Source organism: Saccopteryx leptura, chromosome 5, assembly GCF_036850995.1.
Source record: "Saccopteryx leptura isolate mSacLep1 chromosome 5, mSacLep1_pri_phased_curated, whole genome shotgun sequence".
NCBI lineage: Eukaryota > Metazoa > Chordata > Mammalia > Chiroptera > Emballonuridae > Saccopteryx > Saccopteryx leptura.
The window spans coordinates 128,460,228-128,478,709 of NC_089507.1; the positions used below are offsets into that span (position 1 = coordinate 128,460,228).

Consider the following 18,482-nt stretch of genomic DNA (forward strand, 5'->3'; position numbering starts at 1 on the left):
ATTTAAAGCAAGGTGGATGAAGCTGACAATCAAATCAGCAAGTTAGAGGACATGATAAATAAAGGCATGGATGCAGAGCAGAAAAAAGAAAAGAGACTCAGAAATAGGAGGAAACTCTAAGAGAGTTCTCTGACAACATAAAGAGAAATATATTTCACATCTTAGGGGTTCCTGAAGAAGAGGAGAAAGAACAAGGGATAGAGACTTTGTTCAAGCATATCATAGCTGAAAACTTCCCTCAATTAAGGCAGGAAGACATCTCACATGTTCAGGATGCACAGAAAACTGCATTAAAGAGAAACTCAAAGAAATCAACACCAAGACACATCATAATTAAAATACTAAAGCTAAGTGATAAAGAGAAAATATTAAAAGCTGCTAGAGAAAAAAAGACTATCACCTACAAAGGAGCCCCAAAAAGGATGACTTCTCACTTCTCAACAGAAACACTAAAAGCCAGAAGGGAATGGCAAGAAATATTCAAAGTAATGCAGAACAAGAGCCTACAACCAAGACTACTTTATCCAGCAAGGCTAACATTTAAAATTGAAGGAGAAATAAAATGCTTTACAGACAAAAAAAACCTCAAGGAATTCAGTACAACCAAACCAAGGCTGCAAGAAATGCTAAAGAACTTGTTGGAAACAGATGAAAGGAGAAAAACAATATAGCAAAAGAGGAATACAGTTTCAAAGAATAAAATAGATATGAACAATTACATATCAATAATAACCTTAAATTTAAATGGATTAAATGATCTGATCAAAAGAAATAGGGTAGCTGCATGCATAAGAAAACAGGACCCATACATATGCTGTCTACAAGAGATACACCTTAAATCAAAAGATGCACAAAGACTGAAGATAAAAGGATGGGAAAAAATATTTCACGCAAATAGAAATAAAAAAAGCTGGGGTAGCAATACTTATATCAGAAAAAATTGACTTTAAAACAAAGACTATAGTAAGAGATAAAGAAGGTCACTACATAATGATAAAGGGAGCAAATCAACAGGAGGATATAACCGTTATAAATATCTACGCACCTAATATAGGAGCACTTGAATATATAAAGCAGACTTTGATGGACTTAAAGGGCGAGATCAACAGCAATAGAATAATAGTAGGGAATTTCAATACCCCATAAACATCATTAGATAGATCTTCAAGAAAGAAAATTAACAAAGAAACAGCAGACTTAAAGGACATATTAGATCACCTAGATTTAATAGATAACTTCAGAACCTTTCACCCTAAAACAGCAGAATGTACATTCTTTTCAAGCAATCATAGTACATTCTGTAGAATAGACCCCATGTTAGGGCACAAAAGCAGTCTCAACAAATTTAAGAAGATTGAAATCATATCAAGCACTTTCTCCAATCACAATGGCATGAAACTAAAAATGAACCACAACAGAAAAGCTCAAAAACTCTCAAACACATGGAAACTAAATAGCATGTTATTAAATAACGAATGGGTAAACAATGAGATCAAAGAAGAAATTAAAAAATTCCTAGAAACAAACAATAATGAGCATACATCAACTCAAAATTTATGGGACACAGCACAAGCAGTCCTGAGAGGGAAGTTCATAGCATTACAGGCATACCTCAAGAAGCTAGAAAAAGCTCTAATAAACAACTTGACCCTTCATCTAAAAGAACTAGAAAAAGAACAGCAAGTAAAGCCCAGAGCTAGAGGAAGGAAGTAAATAATAAAGACCAGAGCAGAAATAAATGACATAGAGGTAAAGAAACAATACAGAGGATCAATGAAACCAGGAGCTGGTTCTTTGAAAAGGTAAACAAGATCGATGAACCTTAAACCAGACTCACCAAGAAAAAAAAAGAGAGGACTCAAATAAATAAAATTAGAAATGAGAGTGGAGAAATAACAACTGACACAACAGAAATACAAAATATTGTAAGAAAATACTATGAAGAACTGTTTACCAAAAAAATAGACAACCTAGATGAAATGGAAAAATTCCTTGAAACATATAATCTTCCAAAAATTAATCTGGAAGAATCAGAAAACCTAAACAGACTGATTACAACAAATGAGATTGAAACAGTTATCAAAAAACTCCCAAAAACGAAAAGTCCTGGGCCTGATGGCTTCACAAGTGAATTCTACCAAATATTCAAAGAAGAACTAACTCCTATCCTTCTCAAGCTCTTTCAAAAAATTCAAGAGGAAGGAAGATTTCCAAGCTCCTTTTATGAGGCAAACATAATTCTGATTCCAAAACCAGGCAAAGACAACACAAAGAAAGAAAACTATAGGCCAATATCCCTGATGAATTTAGATGCAAAAATCTTCAACAAAATACTAGCAAACCGGATCCAGCAATATATGAAAAAAATCATACACCATGATCAAGTGGGATTTATTCTTGGGAGGCAAGGCTGGTACAATATTCACAAATCAATGTGAATCATCACATAAACAAAAGGAAGGAGAAAACCACATGATAATTTCAATAGATGCAGAAAAAGCATTTGATAAAATCCAGCACCCATTCATGATCAAAACTCTCATCAAAGTGGGAATACAGGGAACATGATAAAGGCCATCTATGACAAACCCACAGCCAATATCTTACGGAATGTGCAAAAATTAAAAGCAATCCCCTTAAGAACAGGAACAAGGCAGGGGTGCCCCCTTTTACCATTCTTATTCAACATGGTTCTGGAAATCCTAGGCACAGCAATCAGACAAGAAAAAGAAATAAAAGGCATCCAAATTGGAAAAGAAGAAGTAAAACTATCATTATTTGCAGATGATATGATATTGTATATAGAAAACCCTAAAGTCACAGTCAAAAAAACTACTAGACCTGATAAATGAATTCAGCAAGGTGGCAGGATATAAAATCAATACTCAGAATTCAGAAGCATTTTTATACACTACCAAAGAAGTGTCAGAAAGAGTAATTAAGGAATCAATCCACTTTACCATTGCAACCAAAAAAATAAAGTATCAAGGAATAAATTTAATCAGGGAGATTAAAACTTGTACTCGGAACATTATAAAACATTGATAAAAGAAATCAGAGAAGATAAAAACAAGTGGAGGCATATACTGTGCTCATGGTTTGGAAGAATAAACATCATTAAAATGTCTATATTACCCAAAGCAATTTATAAATTCAATGCAATACCGATTAAAATACCAATGACTTACTTCAAAGATATAGTACACATATTCCAAAAATTTATATGGAACCAAAAAAGAACACAAATAGCCTCAGCAATCTTGAAGAGGAAGAATAAAGTGGGAGGTATCACACTTCTGGATATCAAGTTATATTATAAGGCCATTGTACTCAAAACAGCCTGGTACTGGCATAAGAACAGGCATATAGATCAATGGAACAGAACTGAGAACCCAGAAATAAATCCACACTTTTATCAACAACTGATATTTGACAAAGGAGGTAAGAGCATACATTGGAGTAAAGACAGCCTCTTCAAAAAATGGTGTTGGGGAAAATTGGAAAGCTACCTGCAAGAAAATGAAACGAGACCACCAACTTACACCACTCACAAAAATAAAATGAAAATGGATAAAAGACATAAATGTAAGCCGTAATACCATAAGCATCTTAGAAGAAAACATAGGGAGTAAGCTCTCTGACATCTCTTGCAGCAATATATTTGCCAATTTATCTCCACAGGTAAGTGAAATAAAAGACAGGATAAACAAATGGGACTTTATCAAATGAAAAAGCTTCTGCACAGCTAAAGACAATAAGAACAGAATAAAAAGACAAACTACACAATGGGAGAATATATTTGACAATGCATCTGATAAGGGGTTAATAACCAAAATTTATAAAGAACTTGTAAAACTTAATACCAGGAAGACAAACAATCCAATCCAAAAATGAGCAAAAGAAATGAATAGATACTTCTCCAAAGAGGACATACAGATGGCCAATAGGCATATGAAAAAATGTTCAACATCACTAATCAGTAGAGAAATGCAAATTAAAACCACAATGAGATATCACCTCACACCAGTCAGAATGGCGTTCATCAATAAAACAACACAGAATAAGTGCTGGCAAGGATGTGGAGAAAAGGGAACTCTCCTGCACTGCTGGTAGGAATGCAGATTGGTGCAGCCACTGTGAAAAACACTTTGGAGATTCCTCAAGAAATTAAAAATTGAACTGCCTTTTGACCCAGCTATACCACTGTTAGGAATATACCCCAAGAACACCATAGAACTGTTCCAGAAGGAGAAATGCACCCCCATGTTTATGGCAGCACTGTTCACAATAGTGAAGATCTGGAAACAGCCCAAGTGTCTGTCAGAGGAAGAGTGGATTAAAAAGCTTTGGCACATATATACTATGGAATACTACTTAGCCATAAGAAATGATGACATCAGATCTTTTACAACAACATGGATGGACCTTGATAACATTATACTGAGTAAAATAAGTAAATCAGGAAAAACTAAGAACTATATGATCCCATACATAGATGGGACATAAAAATGAGACTCAGAGACATGGACAACAGTGTTGGGGTTACAGGGTGGGGGGATGAGAAGGAGGGGGTTGGGGGAGGGGAGGGGCACAAACAAAACCAGTTAGAAGGTGACAGAAGACAATTTTATTAATATCACCCCATTAAAATTAATAAGAAAAAAAAAAGAAGAATTTGTCTCACGGCTAATTCAGGCAGTTAGAAGGATAGTATAGTATAAGGATGCTAATTCTGCTTCTCAGGCCACATCCTGCAAAAGGGACCCCAAGGAAATTGGTGATTTGTCTCCTCTGATTTTGCCAATTGGATTTAAAAAAATAGGTCGGGAACGCCCTAAAATGGAACTAATAATACATAAGCATAAATTTAAAGGACTTTTAGATACTGGAGCTGATGTATCTGCTATTGCTAAGCGACATTGGCCTCCTTCCTGGCCCACTCATGTAGCAGCCACAGAATTACAAGGTATAGGGCAGAGTAAATCCCCTCAACAAAGCTCTACTTTTCTATATTGGGAAAAGTAGAAGGTCATTCTGGATTTTTTAAGCCTTATGTGCTCCCTGGATGGCCAGTTAATTTGTGGGGTAGAGATGTTTTGAAAACTACAAGAGCATTGCTTGTCAGTCCTAATGGTTTATTTAGTCCAGGGGTCCCCAAACTTTTTACACAGGGGGCCAGTTCACTGTCCCTCAGACCGTTGGAGGGCCAGACTATAAAAAAAAAACTATGAACAAATCCCTATGCACACTGCACATATCTTATTTTAAAGTAAAAAAACAAAATGAGAACAAATACAGTATTTAAAATAAAGAACAAGTAAATTTAAATCAACAAACTGACCAGTATTTCAATAGGAACTATGCTCCTCTCACCGACCACCAATGAAAGAGGTGCCCCTTCCAGAAGTGCGGTTGGGGCCGGATAAACGGCCTCAGGGGGCCGCATGCGGCCCGCGGGCTGTAGTTTGGGGACCCCTGGTTTAGTCAGTACTCAGATGCTTGATTGGGGATTTTTGCCCACCAAGGGACTAGGGAAAGAACAGAGAGGAATTCTCACCCCCAGAGAAGTGGCACCCAATACCAGAAGGTGTGGATTAGGACATCAAAATTTAGCATAGGATCCTTGGTAGCTCCTGCTACCTCAATAATGCATTGTGCAGACCCAATTACTTGGAAATCAAGATAATCCTGTATGGGTAGACCAATGGCCCCTTTCTCAGGAGAAACTTAGGGCAGCTGCCTAATTGGTACAAGAGCAGCTACAGCTTGGGCACATTGAACCACCTAATAGCCCATGCAATACACTTCCATATTTTGATTTTGTTGCTTCCTGGATTATCAAGGGGCATAGGCGACCCTTACAGCATATAGGTTTTTAGCCTCAAAATTATTGTTGATCCTTTGAAAAAAGGCTCTGGGAAACTTCCACTAAAATGGCAAATCGCTCTTGCAAGTCAATAGACAACTTTATACTAAAACTGTCAACTTAAAATCAGCTCAAAGATTAGAATTATATGCCATTATCATGGCTTTTTAGCATTTGCCATATTTCCCCTTTAATATATATACAGACAGCAAATATTTACTTATGGTGTTTCCACTATAAAGACTGCTCTCTTAGGGACAAATGCTGATGAACTATTTCAGCAGTTCCTCCTTCTTCAAAGACTTGTATGTCAACATAGAGCTCCATGTTTTATAGGACATACTCGAGCTCACTCCATGCTTCCTGGAGAGCTTTAGCACAAGAAAATGCCCTTGTTGATCAAGCTACCCAAAAGAAAATTATTTGGAGCAACCATGACAGATCGAGCAATTCAGTCTCATACTATTCATCACCAGAACGCTGCAGCCCTGTGTAAACAGTTTCAACTTTCTCGGGAAGCAGCACAGCAGACTGGTAAATCCTGTCCAAGGGGTCCTATACTACAATCTGTCTTTCATTTGGAGTTAACCCTCAAGGACCCCTACCAGGACAACTTTGGCAAATGGATATTACTCATATACCTTCATTTGGCAAACAATCCTATGTCCACATTACAGTAGACACCTATTCTGGATTTATAATAACCTCTGTCAGAACAGGAGAGGCTTGTAAGCATGTTATAGCTTATTGTCTGTATATATTGTTCTATTATTGGATTTCCTAAACTGGTTAAACTGACAATGCTCCTGCATATGTAGCAAAAGCATTTACTGTATTTTGTCAAACCTTTCAAATTATGTGCATTTCTTACAATCTTTAAAGTCAAGGTATTATTAAAGTACCTAGCAAATATTTTAAGGTCAATTAAAAAAAAATTAAAAGGAGGGAGTCATATCCTGGAACTCCTATGGGTCTACCATATCATGCTTTTTACTTAAAAATTTTTTAAATTTCTTTTGAATGCTGATGAACAGGAGATGCCAAATCTTTTTCTCCTGTAAACTACTACCTTCTTTTATTTGATCCAGCTAATAACATTGTTTTGTCTTTTTCCAAATAACTCCAGATGTATGAAAAAGATTTATATAGGCGGATGGGGATCCTCAAAGCCCTCAGCAAGATCTTCTGAGCATGGCTTTTAAGATACCAACAGTCAGAAAAAACCCAATAGAGATCAGGTGAACTACTAGCTTTTAGGATATGCCCTTAAAGGCTCCAACGCCCCAAAGGGGTCTCATAGGATGCCATCTGGGTTCTGCTTTAATAGTGGAAAGGAAGGTCATTGAGCTAAAGCCTGCCAGGCTTACATGCCTCTGCTGTGAGGAAAAGGGGACACTGGAAGGTAAGCTTCCCCCTTGCTCCTCTATGGGAGGGTTCAGTCTCTTCCAGCCCTGCTCCAGCCACCTATGACCTAACCTTGCCCAGAATGCTGGGGTTTGCCACTGAAGGCTGAAGGTGCCCAGGGCCGTCGGCCCCATCTACGACACTGTGGATGAGCCTAGGGTATTTCTTCCAAGAAGCAGGTAAACTGATCTCATTTGCACAAGGGCCACTTAACTATGTCTTGCCTGAATAGTCAGGTTTTTTATTCTTCCCTCGAAGATCTCTGTTGTGGATGTTGATAGTCCTATTTTCTGCTGCTTTGTTTAATATATAGTGTTTCCTTTATTCCTCCTACCTCAACACCCCACTCATATTTCAGGCTGGGACCTACTCCTAATTTAGAGCTCTCTTTCCCCCTTTTGCCAACTTCTATTATGAATCTACCTTTGCCTCCCAGCTTAGTGTATCCCAAGGTTCTCCTTACCATGCCACAGTCGCAGAGCTCCAGGGAAAAGCAACCTGCTCTCATCTCTCCAGGTAGAGGAGAACAGAAGCTCTATCTCCACACATGCTGCAGATGGCTTTTCCAGTCTACCTAAATCATTACCAGCTAGAAGCAGTGGTCATTGGGACTTGGACATGAGCTGCAAATATAGAATTGTGACAACAATTCCAGTTACATGCAAACTTTTCCTGGAAGTGGACTTTTCCTGGATTCCTGCTCCTTGTGACAGCTCTTAGCAGACTGAACTGGGGTTGGGTTGCATTTTTCAGGGATTTGGCATGGTGATGGTGCCAACTTGGACTTGGTGAACATGTTAAGGACACTACTCTTTTATGGATTCTTGCTGTACTGGCCAAGAGTTTGCTTAAAGGCTTTAATCACTGTAAAAAAAAAATAGAAGACTGGATAAAGAAGATGTGGCACATATACACTATAGTATACTATTCAGCCATAAGAAATGATGACATCGGATCATTTACAACAAAATGGTGAGATCTTGATAACATTAAACAGAGTGAAATAAGTAAATCAGAAAAAAACAAGAACTGCAGGATTCCATACATTGGTGGGACATTAAAATGAGACTAAGAGACATGGACAAGAGTGTGGTGGTTATGGGGGGTGAGGGGAGGGAAAGAAGGAGAGGGAGAAGGGGAGGGGCACAAAGAAAACTAGGTAGAAGGTGACGGAGGACAATCTGACTTTGGGTGATGGGTGTGCAACATAATTGAATGACAAGATAACCTGGACATGTTTTCGTTGAATATATGTACCCTGATTTATTGATGTCACCCCATTAAAATTAATAAAAATTTATTTATTTAAAAAAATAAAATAAAAAATAAATAATTTAGTGAACCAATTTGAAACGGAATGATTTTGTCCAGCATGTATACTAAGTAGCTTCCCTTCATGCATCAGATCTCCAGAGACTCATCATTTCTGCTCTGTGTTGATGATAATGAAAAAGACAAAATAACTTCATTCACTTTTTTAAAATTGATTTGTGACAGGAGAAGGGAGAGAGAAAGAGAAACATGAATTTGTTGTCCCATTTATTTATATATTCATTGTTTCTTTTTTTTTAAGAGAGAGAGAAAGAGAAAGAGAGAAAAAGAAAGAAAGAATTCTCCATTTATTGTTCCACTTCTTTGTGCATTCATTGGTTGATTCCTGTATGTGTCCAGACTGGAGATGAAACCCGCAACCTTGGTATATTGGGACATGCTCTAACCAATTGAGCTACTTGGCCAGGACTCCATTCACTTTCTCACTACATTCAGAAAGTTAATGGATGCAACAAGTTCCGCTATATGTGGTTATATACTTGAAAGATGATGGGGTTGGTATTTATAAATCAATCATCATGAGTAATAACTCTCTTCTGCTCTTAAAAGCTTTTTATAACTATTATTAATCAAGTCCTGCTAAAAAGCATGGAATATTATTTGGAACTACATTGAACATATTACTACTTGAAAGTTAAAACAAAAAAACCCCTAAAATATTTGATAATTTACATCCTGATAACCCAATCAAGATAATATACATTATTTTTTTACCTCTTTTATTGGTGATTTAAAGGAAAAAAAAATAATTTTGACCAGATATAGGAAATTAGTCCAAATTTGAATTGAAGAAAACATAAGTCAAAGAGTAATGGTTGTTTTTCCCTGGGAGGAAAGCTAGTGAACTAGAAAGTGGGGGAAAGGAAGATTTATATTTTACTTTTGCCTGCTTGACTTTTTTTAATGTATTAACTTATCAGATACTAAAAATTGATTACTTAATCAATATTTTATATTTTATTAATTACTACATGACAAAACAAAATAAAGTAAATCTAATTCAAAATTATTTTCTTACTAAATCTTCAACTATGAATCTGTATAATAAGGGAGGGTAAATCCTTTATGTAATACATGTAAACAATATGTGTTCATCATTATCTTTTCAATTCATATCATTTTTAATTCCTAATTTCATGTACAACTGCCTGCAATTCTCCACACTTTTAATTATGAACCAGTGTCCATCTACATACCGAAGTTCTGGTGCCAGAATTATCTGGTGACTTCAACTCTTTTCCCCACTATCTCAAGCTGCCTTTCCCCACCTATCCTGCTCTGCCCCTTTTCTCTCATCATTATTAAGTGTACAGTGATGGACATGTGAAAAAAGAGGATTACTACTGATAGTTGCATGACTTAAAAATCAAATCCTCAAACTTAAATGTGCTCTTCAAAAGACTTAGAAGATCACATTAGCAGCCTAATAATAAAAAAGAACCAGTTAAAGTATTCAGATATAAAAAATAAAATAAAAGCAGTGTGATATGCAAACAATACAAATTACTGGTGCTATTAATGGAAATACTATTATAAAATGAATAGAGGACTAGTTTTTTTAATGCCTGAAATATTTATATTCTGAAGTAATTTTACAAATAGAAATATAAATTAATGTATTCAAAATTTGCTACCATTGATCCAGAAAATAATATGGTACTTCTAATTCATTTTGTAAATTATTTGTGTGGATGATATCATTTTATTAACCAATGATACCTGAATGAATCTAATTTAAAAATAATTAATTGATTAAAAAACTTAAATGCTTACAAAGATTCATTTTTATAATTTATAAATAAATGACCAGATATTTAGCTTTTATTTACATTTTTAATGGGAAACTTAAGTTTATTCATAATAAAAAAATATACAGAGTCACAGCATATTATATCTACATCTATATTTTGAAATAATCTCCTGTTTTAAAATATTGTTGATCCTAGCAATAACACAAAACAATATATTTTTTTAAATTTTCATTTATTGATTTTAGTGAGAGAGGGGTGGAGAGAGAGAAAGAGAGAGAGAGAGAGAGAGAGAGAGAGAGAGAAAGAAAACACTGATCTGTTCCTATATGTTCTTTGAGCAAGGATTGACCCTGCAGTCTCTGTGCTTCAGGATGATGCTCTAACAAACTGAGCCATCTGGCCAGGGCACAAGACATTATCTTTAAGTTCACTTCAATTTTAAATAAATTTGTGTCTGTGGGAAGAGAGAGAGGGAAGGAGGGAGGGAAAGAGAGGAAGAGAGAAAGTGATTTTAAGGGGAGCCTGGGAAATGGAAAAACAGTGAGGTAGGAATGAAGGGAACTGTAGTTTAATATATCCACTTTAACCTTTACTTTCTTTCCCTCAAATCCAATGTTGGAGCAAGTTCTAGAAGAATTTGTAACACAGTCGAGACCACCTCTATTCATTTCAATTTCATAGAACCTATGTGTTCCTACTTAAAAATCCCAGTCCCCAGTCCACTTGCAACTCCCTGCAGCCAACTTTTTAATCTGACTGGTTCCTATTTTTCTTCCAAGCCCTTTACAGTTAATAATGTTTTGAAGATTTATAAAGTCATGAGCATTTGTTGGGCAGGACTATCTGCTTAGAATACCTGGTCAATCACAGAAGAAAGCCATCCAATGTCTATGGTTCAGAAGTGCTCTTTTACGTGTTCTTAGCTTCTATTCACTGAGTCTTAATGGAGCCTTTTGGCTGGAAATCTTTGCAACCATAGTGATTAAACAACTCAAATGATGTGTTTTACGCTGGTTCCCTCTCTCCTTCTCCATTGCACACATCCCAGTTACGGCACTATAACTCATACAGAAGTACTTGAAAACCTGGTGCCAATTGTGCTCTTCGCCCTCACCTCCACACCTTATCCTGCTCTCCATGACCAGAGTAGGCTAAATTTGTTCTTTTCTCAAAGAAACCAGTGCATGCTGGATATCACCCGCATTTCTAACATTCAGAGTCCTTCATACCACTGTGTCTGTTTTCCCTTCGATAGACTCTTACTCTGATTCTCTACTCAAAGTAAACAGATTTCTTGACAGAGCACCAAATGTGCTCACTATGAGCGCAGCACTATCCCTTAGCTCAGTATCCCCGTATCTGGAATGTCTCTTTCCTATCCATCTCTTTTCAATCTGCCTCTTTGCCTACTGAAATTCCACTTATCCAATGTCAAATGGTTTCACAAACCTGTACTTGACTGGTCCAACAAGAATATGCAACCTTCTGCTCTTTCAGACTTTAAAGACCACCTTCTATTAATAATTAATCATATGCCTCCTCTCTTAGATTCTAAGCTCCTGAACAGAAACCATAGTAGATTCTTCTCTGCATATGCTGAGGTATCATTTACTATGCCTTTGACATAGTAGAGACTCAATTAACATTGATTGAACAAATAATAAATAAAAGTGCAAACAAGCTGTTTATTTAGCTGAAATTTTTATAGGAGATTTTGGTTTCATTCATTCTGAAGAAACCCAGCTCAATGTCTAAAGTATCTTGCCTATGCCTCTCCTAAAAGGATATGATTTATATATGTGGACTAGGATCCAACCGGCATGCCCACTAGGGAGCGATGCTTGGCCCCTCTGGAGCATTGCTCCACTGCAACCAGAGCCATTCTAGCGCCTGAAGCGGAGGCCATGGAGCCATCCTCAGGGACTGGGCCAACTTTGCTCCAATGGAGCCTTGGCTGCAGGAGGGGAAGAAAGAGAGAGAGAAGAAGGAGAGGGGGAAAAGTGGAGAAGCAGATGGGCACTTCTCCTGTGTGCCCTGGCCAGAAAACGAACCTGAGACTTCCACACACTGGGCCGACGCTCTACTGCTGAGCCAAATGGCCAGGGCTAAAAAAAAGGTTTCTTTACATTACTATTTTCCTCAAGGAAGATAGAGGTTATTCAAAACACCAGATTTTTCACTTTATTTTGAGGGTCTTTTCAAAAGAAAATGTGACTTACAGCATTAAAAATGATATAGCCATCTGTTTGAGTTTTTTCCTACCCACTCAACTAAAGGAAATCCTAATTTATATTGGCTGAATCACTGACGTGAATTTTAAAGATAAAACAATTTGAGAAATTAAAAATAAAGAGCTGTTCATATTTTTATCACTATGTGTATACATTTTAAACAAATGTAATAAATCATTCACTTTAAAATTCATAGAACACTAGAAACCTAATGTCAGAAAACATCACTAATGTCCATATTCTAAATAATATTTAATCATACTTAAAAGATGTGCGATAACATGATATAATTCATGGTTTATAAGGACAATCTTTTAATTTTATCATTCTCCTTTACATTCAATCTCTTGGCATATGCCTATTAATTGCCTGGCACTATATTAGCACAGAAATACATGGTGTCCTCAAAAAGACAATTTTTGTGTAAATTTCCTTAATGTGTGCTCATTTTTACACAAAATTTAATAGTTATAGAACTGAAGCCTTTGGTTTTCCCTAAAAGAAGTTCATCTGCTTGAGTTCGTAATTTTTGGTTGTAGCATCATTTCTCTCCCTTGGTTTGAAGACAGAGAATCACCAAAACCCTCAATGTTTGTCTTACAACAATTGCAATGTTCTTTCAATTATACATACTAACTCCAGTATTTTCAATATATACTTTAAGGCATTATACATATGTCTAGATTCATCTACTTAAAGTTTATTACTTACCTAGTTAAGGACTAAGGACTCAAATTGTCCCTTGGAACATTATGTTAAACTGTCCCAACCTGCTCTCTTCATCTGAAAATGCCACCTTTTTTGTAAACATTCCTCCAGTTTCACTCACACTCAGTTATTTACTGTCAAATATATCCCACATATTTCCTCTTCAGAATGTTGAACTCAAGATATTCCTTCCTGGAATCTAGTTTTTCCCTGCTCAACCATAGCAGTTGTGGTAACCTTCAAGAAATATCTAGCCTGAGCAGACAGTGGCACAGTGGATAGAGCATTGGACTGAGATACAGAGGACTCAGGTTCGAGACCTTGAGGTCGCCAGCTTGAGTGCAGGCTCATCTGGTTTGAGCCAAGTTCAGAAGCTTGAGCCCAAGGTCGCTGGCTTGAGCAAGTCATCATTCGCTCTGCTGCAGCCCCACAGCCAAGGCACATATAAGAAAGCAATCAATGAACAACTAAGGTGCCTCAACAAAAAACCGATGCTTCTCATCTCTCTCCGTTCCTGTCTGTCTGTCCCTATCTATCCCTCTCTCAGATTCTCTCTTTGTTTTGTAAAAAAAAAAAAGAAAGAAATATCTTAAACTATAATTGTTCCATAAAGTGTTACAGGATTCTCACAGATGTTTGATCTGTATCATCCCTGGAACCCTGTGTTTCATCATGTGTATTTTCTCAGGAACGCCCATTGTCAGCTTTACCTTGCCTGATAGTACACTAAGCTATCTGTTCTAAACACAGAGTGGCTTACTTATCATTGTTCAGAGTATCTGCTCAACAAATTTTATTCAGTCCCTGATATTTCTGACTACATGCCTTTTTCAGAATCCTACATACCTCCTAAGTGTTATATTAAAATATAACATGGTTTCTATACCATCCAGAGGAGCCGTAACTTCTTTCATGTGAAGGGAAATGCCTCTGGCCCCTCGAACGATGGGGATGGATGCTCTCCTGCTTTGTCATCACCTCTGAGGATTCCTTTTAATTTGCTTTACTTACTTTTCCATTTTTATGTTTTTCTCCTCTTCTTCCCTTTCTCTACCCCTCCATATTAGGCCAGCAGAAATATATTTTGGCATTTTGCTTATTCCTGCCAGTAACACTCAAAGATTAAGATATTTCTGGCCTGACCAGGCCATGGCGCAGTGGACAGAGTGTCAACCTGGGATGCAGAGGACCCAGGTGTGAAACTCCGAGGTTGCCGACTTGAGTGCAGGCTCATGCAGCTTGAGCGCAGGCTCACCAGCTTTAGGGCGGGATCACTGGCTTACGCATGGGATTATAGACATAACCCCATGGTTTCTGGCTTGAGTCTAAAGGTCACTGACTTGAGCAAGGGGTCACTCGCTCTGCTGGAGCCCCCTGGTCAAGGCACATCTGAGAGAGCAATCAATGAACAACTAAGGTGCCGCAACAAAAACTGATGCTTCTCATCTCTCTCTCTTCCTGTCTGTCTGTCCCTCCCTCTGGCTCTCTTGCTTAAAAAACGAAAAAAAGAAAAGATATTTCTGACTCCTAGGATACACAATAAAGACTAATAATGGCCTTTCTAAGGAATTACCAATCTCTGAGTTCATTTTTAAAGTTTGCGGAGAAAAGATAAAAAGTATTCAAACTGAATTTCAGTGTTTATTTTTAAAACTGTTAAATGAGTTCTCAGTCAACATAGGTGACATTAAAGAAAAAAAAACCCAAATAATTAAAGCTGATAATACATGTGGTTGTGTGTGTGTATGTGTGTATATGTATATATATATATATATATGTATATGTCAGATATATATATACACACACACACACAATAAAAGAAAATAAAACCATCTCAACAGTTTCCTTAAGCACCTTTTCTTTCCTCATTAGTCCTCTTCACAGTCTTACCATATGACCAAAAATGAATTAAAACTCAGAAGGAAAGTAGAGGTGGTGAATTTAAGTTGAAAATTATAATAACTACACTTATTTTTCTGCTGAAAAGTTTTTCCAATAGCTGTACTAGTCTTCTTAGGTTTTATTAATACCCATAACTTGGTGAGAAAAGACAATGGTTTTCCTAATAAATGTCCCTCATGAAATATGGAGTAAATTAAAAATAATAACTGTAGTGAAACTGTAGATTATTTTGGATGAATGGGTAGAAAACCACTTACCTCCAGTTGCCACAGTGATTTCACGCAGAAAATGGCCATAAAATGGAAAATCGAAAGACAGATTCACTCTCTGCAAGAAACAACCAGAAAAAAAAATCAATAATGTACATAATAGTGAATGTAATATAAAGAGCCCGATGCTTCTACTTTAAACCACCATTATTATAGTTGACTTTTAAAACCAGAATTCCTGATGATAATAAAAGATTTTTTTCTGGTAATTACATGTTTGAAGTGTGAAAAGAATAAAGTTTGACTGTTATAGTCTGCTAGTCTGTTCTTTGCTTACAAAGGGAGTCTGGAAGTTTCAACCTGAAATGAAGCTACTTATTCTGACATCACCACTGCCTTTCATATGCCCATTGCAAATCATGATGAGCAATTCAGTTAGGGTTCTTTTTAGTTTGATTAGTCTTCTCCATAACAGTACAAGTGTTATCTGTCAAGCTATAGTGGATAAAAATCAAAAGATTTTCTTTTACATAATTATGTATTTGTTTTGCTTTTGTTCATTCCATAATGAATGACAGTTTTGTGGAACAAGATATCTTGCACCTTTGGATTTATACCTGCAGATAGTTTTATGTTTTAGATGCAATAAACTCTAGATTCAGTATATTATGCCCACTTTTAAAAAGCACTGTCAAAGCATAGAAAATGCTGGTTACTAGATAGCTACTGTTTCTTTGTATAGAGAAAATATGGGGAGAGTTAGAAAGAAAGTGAATAAATTTTGCCCTTCTTCTGATTAAAATGAGGCCTGTAGCTTGAGTTTGATATATTACATACTCCATGTGCAATAAATAGGTTTTATATATAATAAATATATAATAACATATAGTAAAATTAACAAAAACTAAATGTAACACAACAAAGCAAAACAAAAAAACAAAAGACCCTAGGATTTTCTGTATGCTTGAAATAATATGAACCAGATGTATTATTAGCAAAGAAACAAAAATAGTGAATTATAACAAAAAAGCCACTGAAATAAAAGAATCCAGAGGAAATTAATTAGTTGGTTTAGAGCCCAGTAGCATTACAAACTATCATAAAAGACTATTGTGTTAAAATTCAATAATTTCTGTATTATCTCTCCAATGCACAAATTTTAAAAAATAGAGAACTATATCTAGATTGAATTTAGCTCCTTCCAATTTTGCAAATGATTCCTTTTTTTTAATATCCATCAGAGATTTCTAATAACTTATTTGGCATGAAATTAATTGCTTAAATTTTACAGTAACTTTCAATTAGGTTTTCTTTCCTTTTTAATGAAAGCTGCATCTTCAGGATCAGTTTATCATCATTTTTATGTTTTGCTCACTAACAGGAACAATAGAACTTGTTTTCATTGCACTAACTGAAATGAGGGGTTACTAATAACCCTAAAATAAAAGCTTTAAGAGCTCAATCATATTATCTTATAGATGTCAGAAATAATTTTATAAAGGCACTTTCTAGAGTATATTGTTTTCCATCATTCTAATTTAGGTCTGTGCTCATTGAGCAAATTGTTAAAATTTACAGCCTTTTGGCATTCTCACTTCTACAGCACGAGTTTGGTTTAAACATATAGTCAGTAATGAACTATCTTTTCCCACCAAGGATGAACCAGGGGAATACAATCTGAATTTCTCCACCACAGATATTTCTATACTTTTAGAACAAGATTGAGACATACAAATACATAAGTCAACGGCTTTTTCACAAAGAAAATCCATTATCAAAGAAAATTTGTTAATTTATCATTTTGAAGAGCAACATCAATGAAACGCTCCCATGAATGAGTAGTTCACCTTGGTTATGACCATGACAGCTTCACACTGATAAAAAATAACAATGACAATTTAGAAAGACACTAGCTTCTCAATAATTATGAAATCTGTCTATTTCTGTCCAGGTGCTACTGACACCATTCCCCAAGTATAGGTCACTATTATCACTGTAGCTTCCTCATAGGTGTTTTGGCTTTAATTATCCCATACTTCATTCTCTATGACCCCCCTATTTCAGACTTTTCAATATAGAACTCCACTGTTCCTGAAATTATGCCAAAATAGTGAACACAGTTCTAAGACCCACCATTAATTAGCCCGGCTACCACACAATTTTCTCTCATAGTCTGTTCTCCAGCTGGCTGTCTAAAACAGTTGTTCCTTGATATCTCTTCTGACTGTTAAACTCTCTCAACCTTGGTCAGGCATGGCTTCCATATCCTTTAAGAGTTGTTTGGGTTACCCCAAATATCAACCCTGACATAAGAACTTAGGGGCAGATAGTGTTTTTGAAGGTGATCTTAGGAAACTTTTCCTACAGGAAGTGTAAAAAGTGACACAAGAGCAATCAGTAATATACATATTTGGGCCCTGGCAGGTTAGCTCAGTGGTAGAGCTTTGGCCTGGCGTGCGGGAGTCCTGGGTTCAATTCCCAGCCAGGGCACATAGGAGAAGCGCCCATCTGATCCTCCACTCCTCTCCCTCTCCTTCCTCTCTGTCTCTCTCTTCCCCTCCCATAGCCAAGGTTCCATTGGAGCAAAGTTTGCCCAGGCGCTAGGATGGCTCTGTGGCCTCTGTCTCAGGCACTAGAATGGCTCTGATTGTGGCAGAGCAACACCCCAGATGGGCGGAGCATCGCCCCCTGGTGGGCATGCTGGGTGGATCCCGGTCAGGCACATGCAGGAGTCTGACTGCCTCCCCGTTTCCAACTTCAGAAAAATACAAAAAAAAAAAAAAAGAAAGAAAGAAAAAAATCTTTATTATATGTGGCTTAAGTGTCTGTTTGTCCCCGATAGCTTATTGGTTGCTTGCGTAACTGTACTAGCCAATGGGGTGAAGTTGCCACGGCATTCAAATAGTCCCGCCTTCTGGCATGCCACCTCACAAATTGAGGTTAAAGATTGGAGCAATTATTATGCTGTTAAGAAATCTTAACACCAGAAGGGGTCTTTGCAATGGTACAAGACTAGAGGTTCTCCAATTGAAAAATAATGGCATAATAGCTAAGTCTTTGGCTCCTCTAAAGGTGAAAT

General features: G+C 36.7%; 1 protein-coding gene across 2 annotated transcripts in view; it reads right to left on the reverse strand.

The window, feature by feature from the left end:
• Positions 1 to 18,482, reverse strand: part of PLXDC2 (plexin domain containing 2) — a 527,178-nt gene that overhangs the window by 235,887 nt on the left and 272,809 nt on the right. For both annotated transcript variants that reach the window (XM_066384654.1, XM_066384653.1), the window contains one exon: positions 15,452 to 15,521. In XM_066384654.1, coding sequence (XP_066240751.1) covers positions 15,452 to 15,521 — 70 coding nt within the window. The remainder of the gene's footprint in view (positions 1 to 15,451; positions 15,522 to 18,482) is intronic.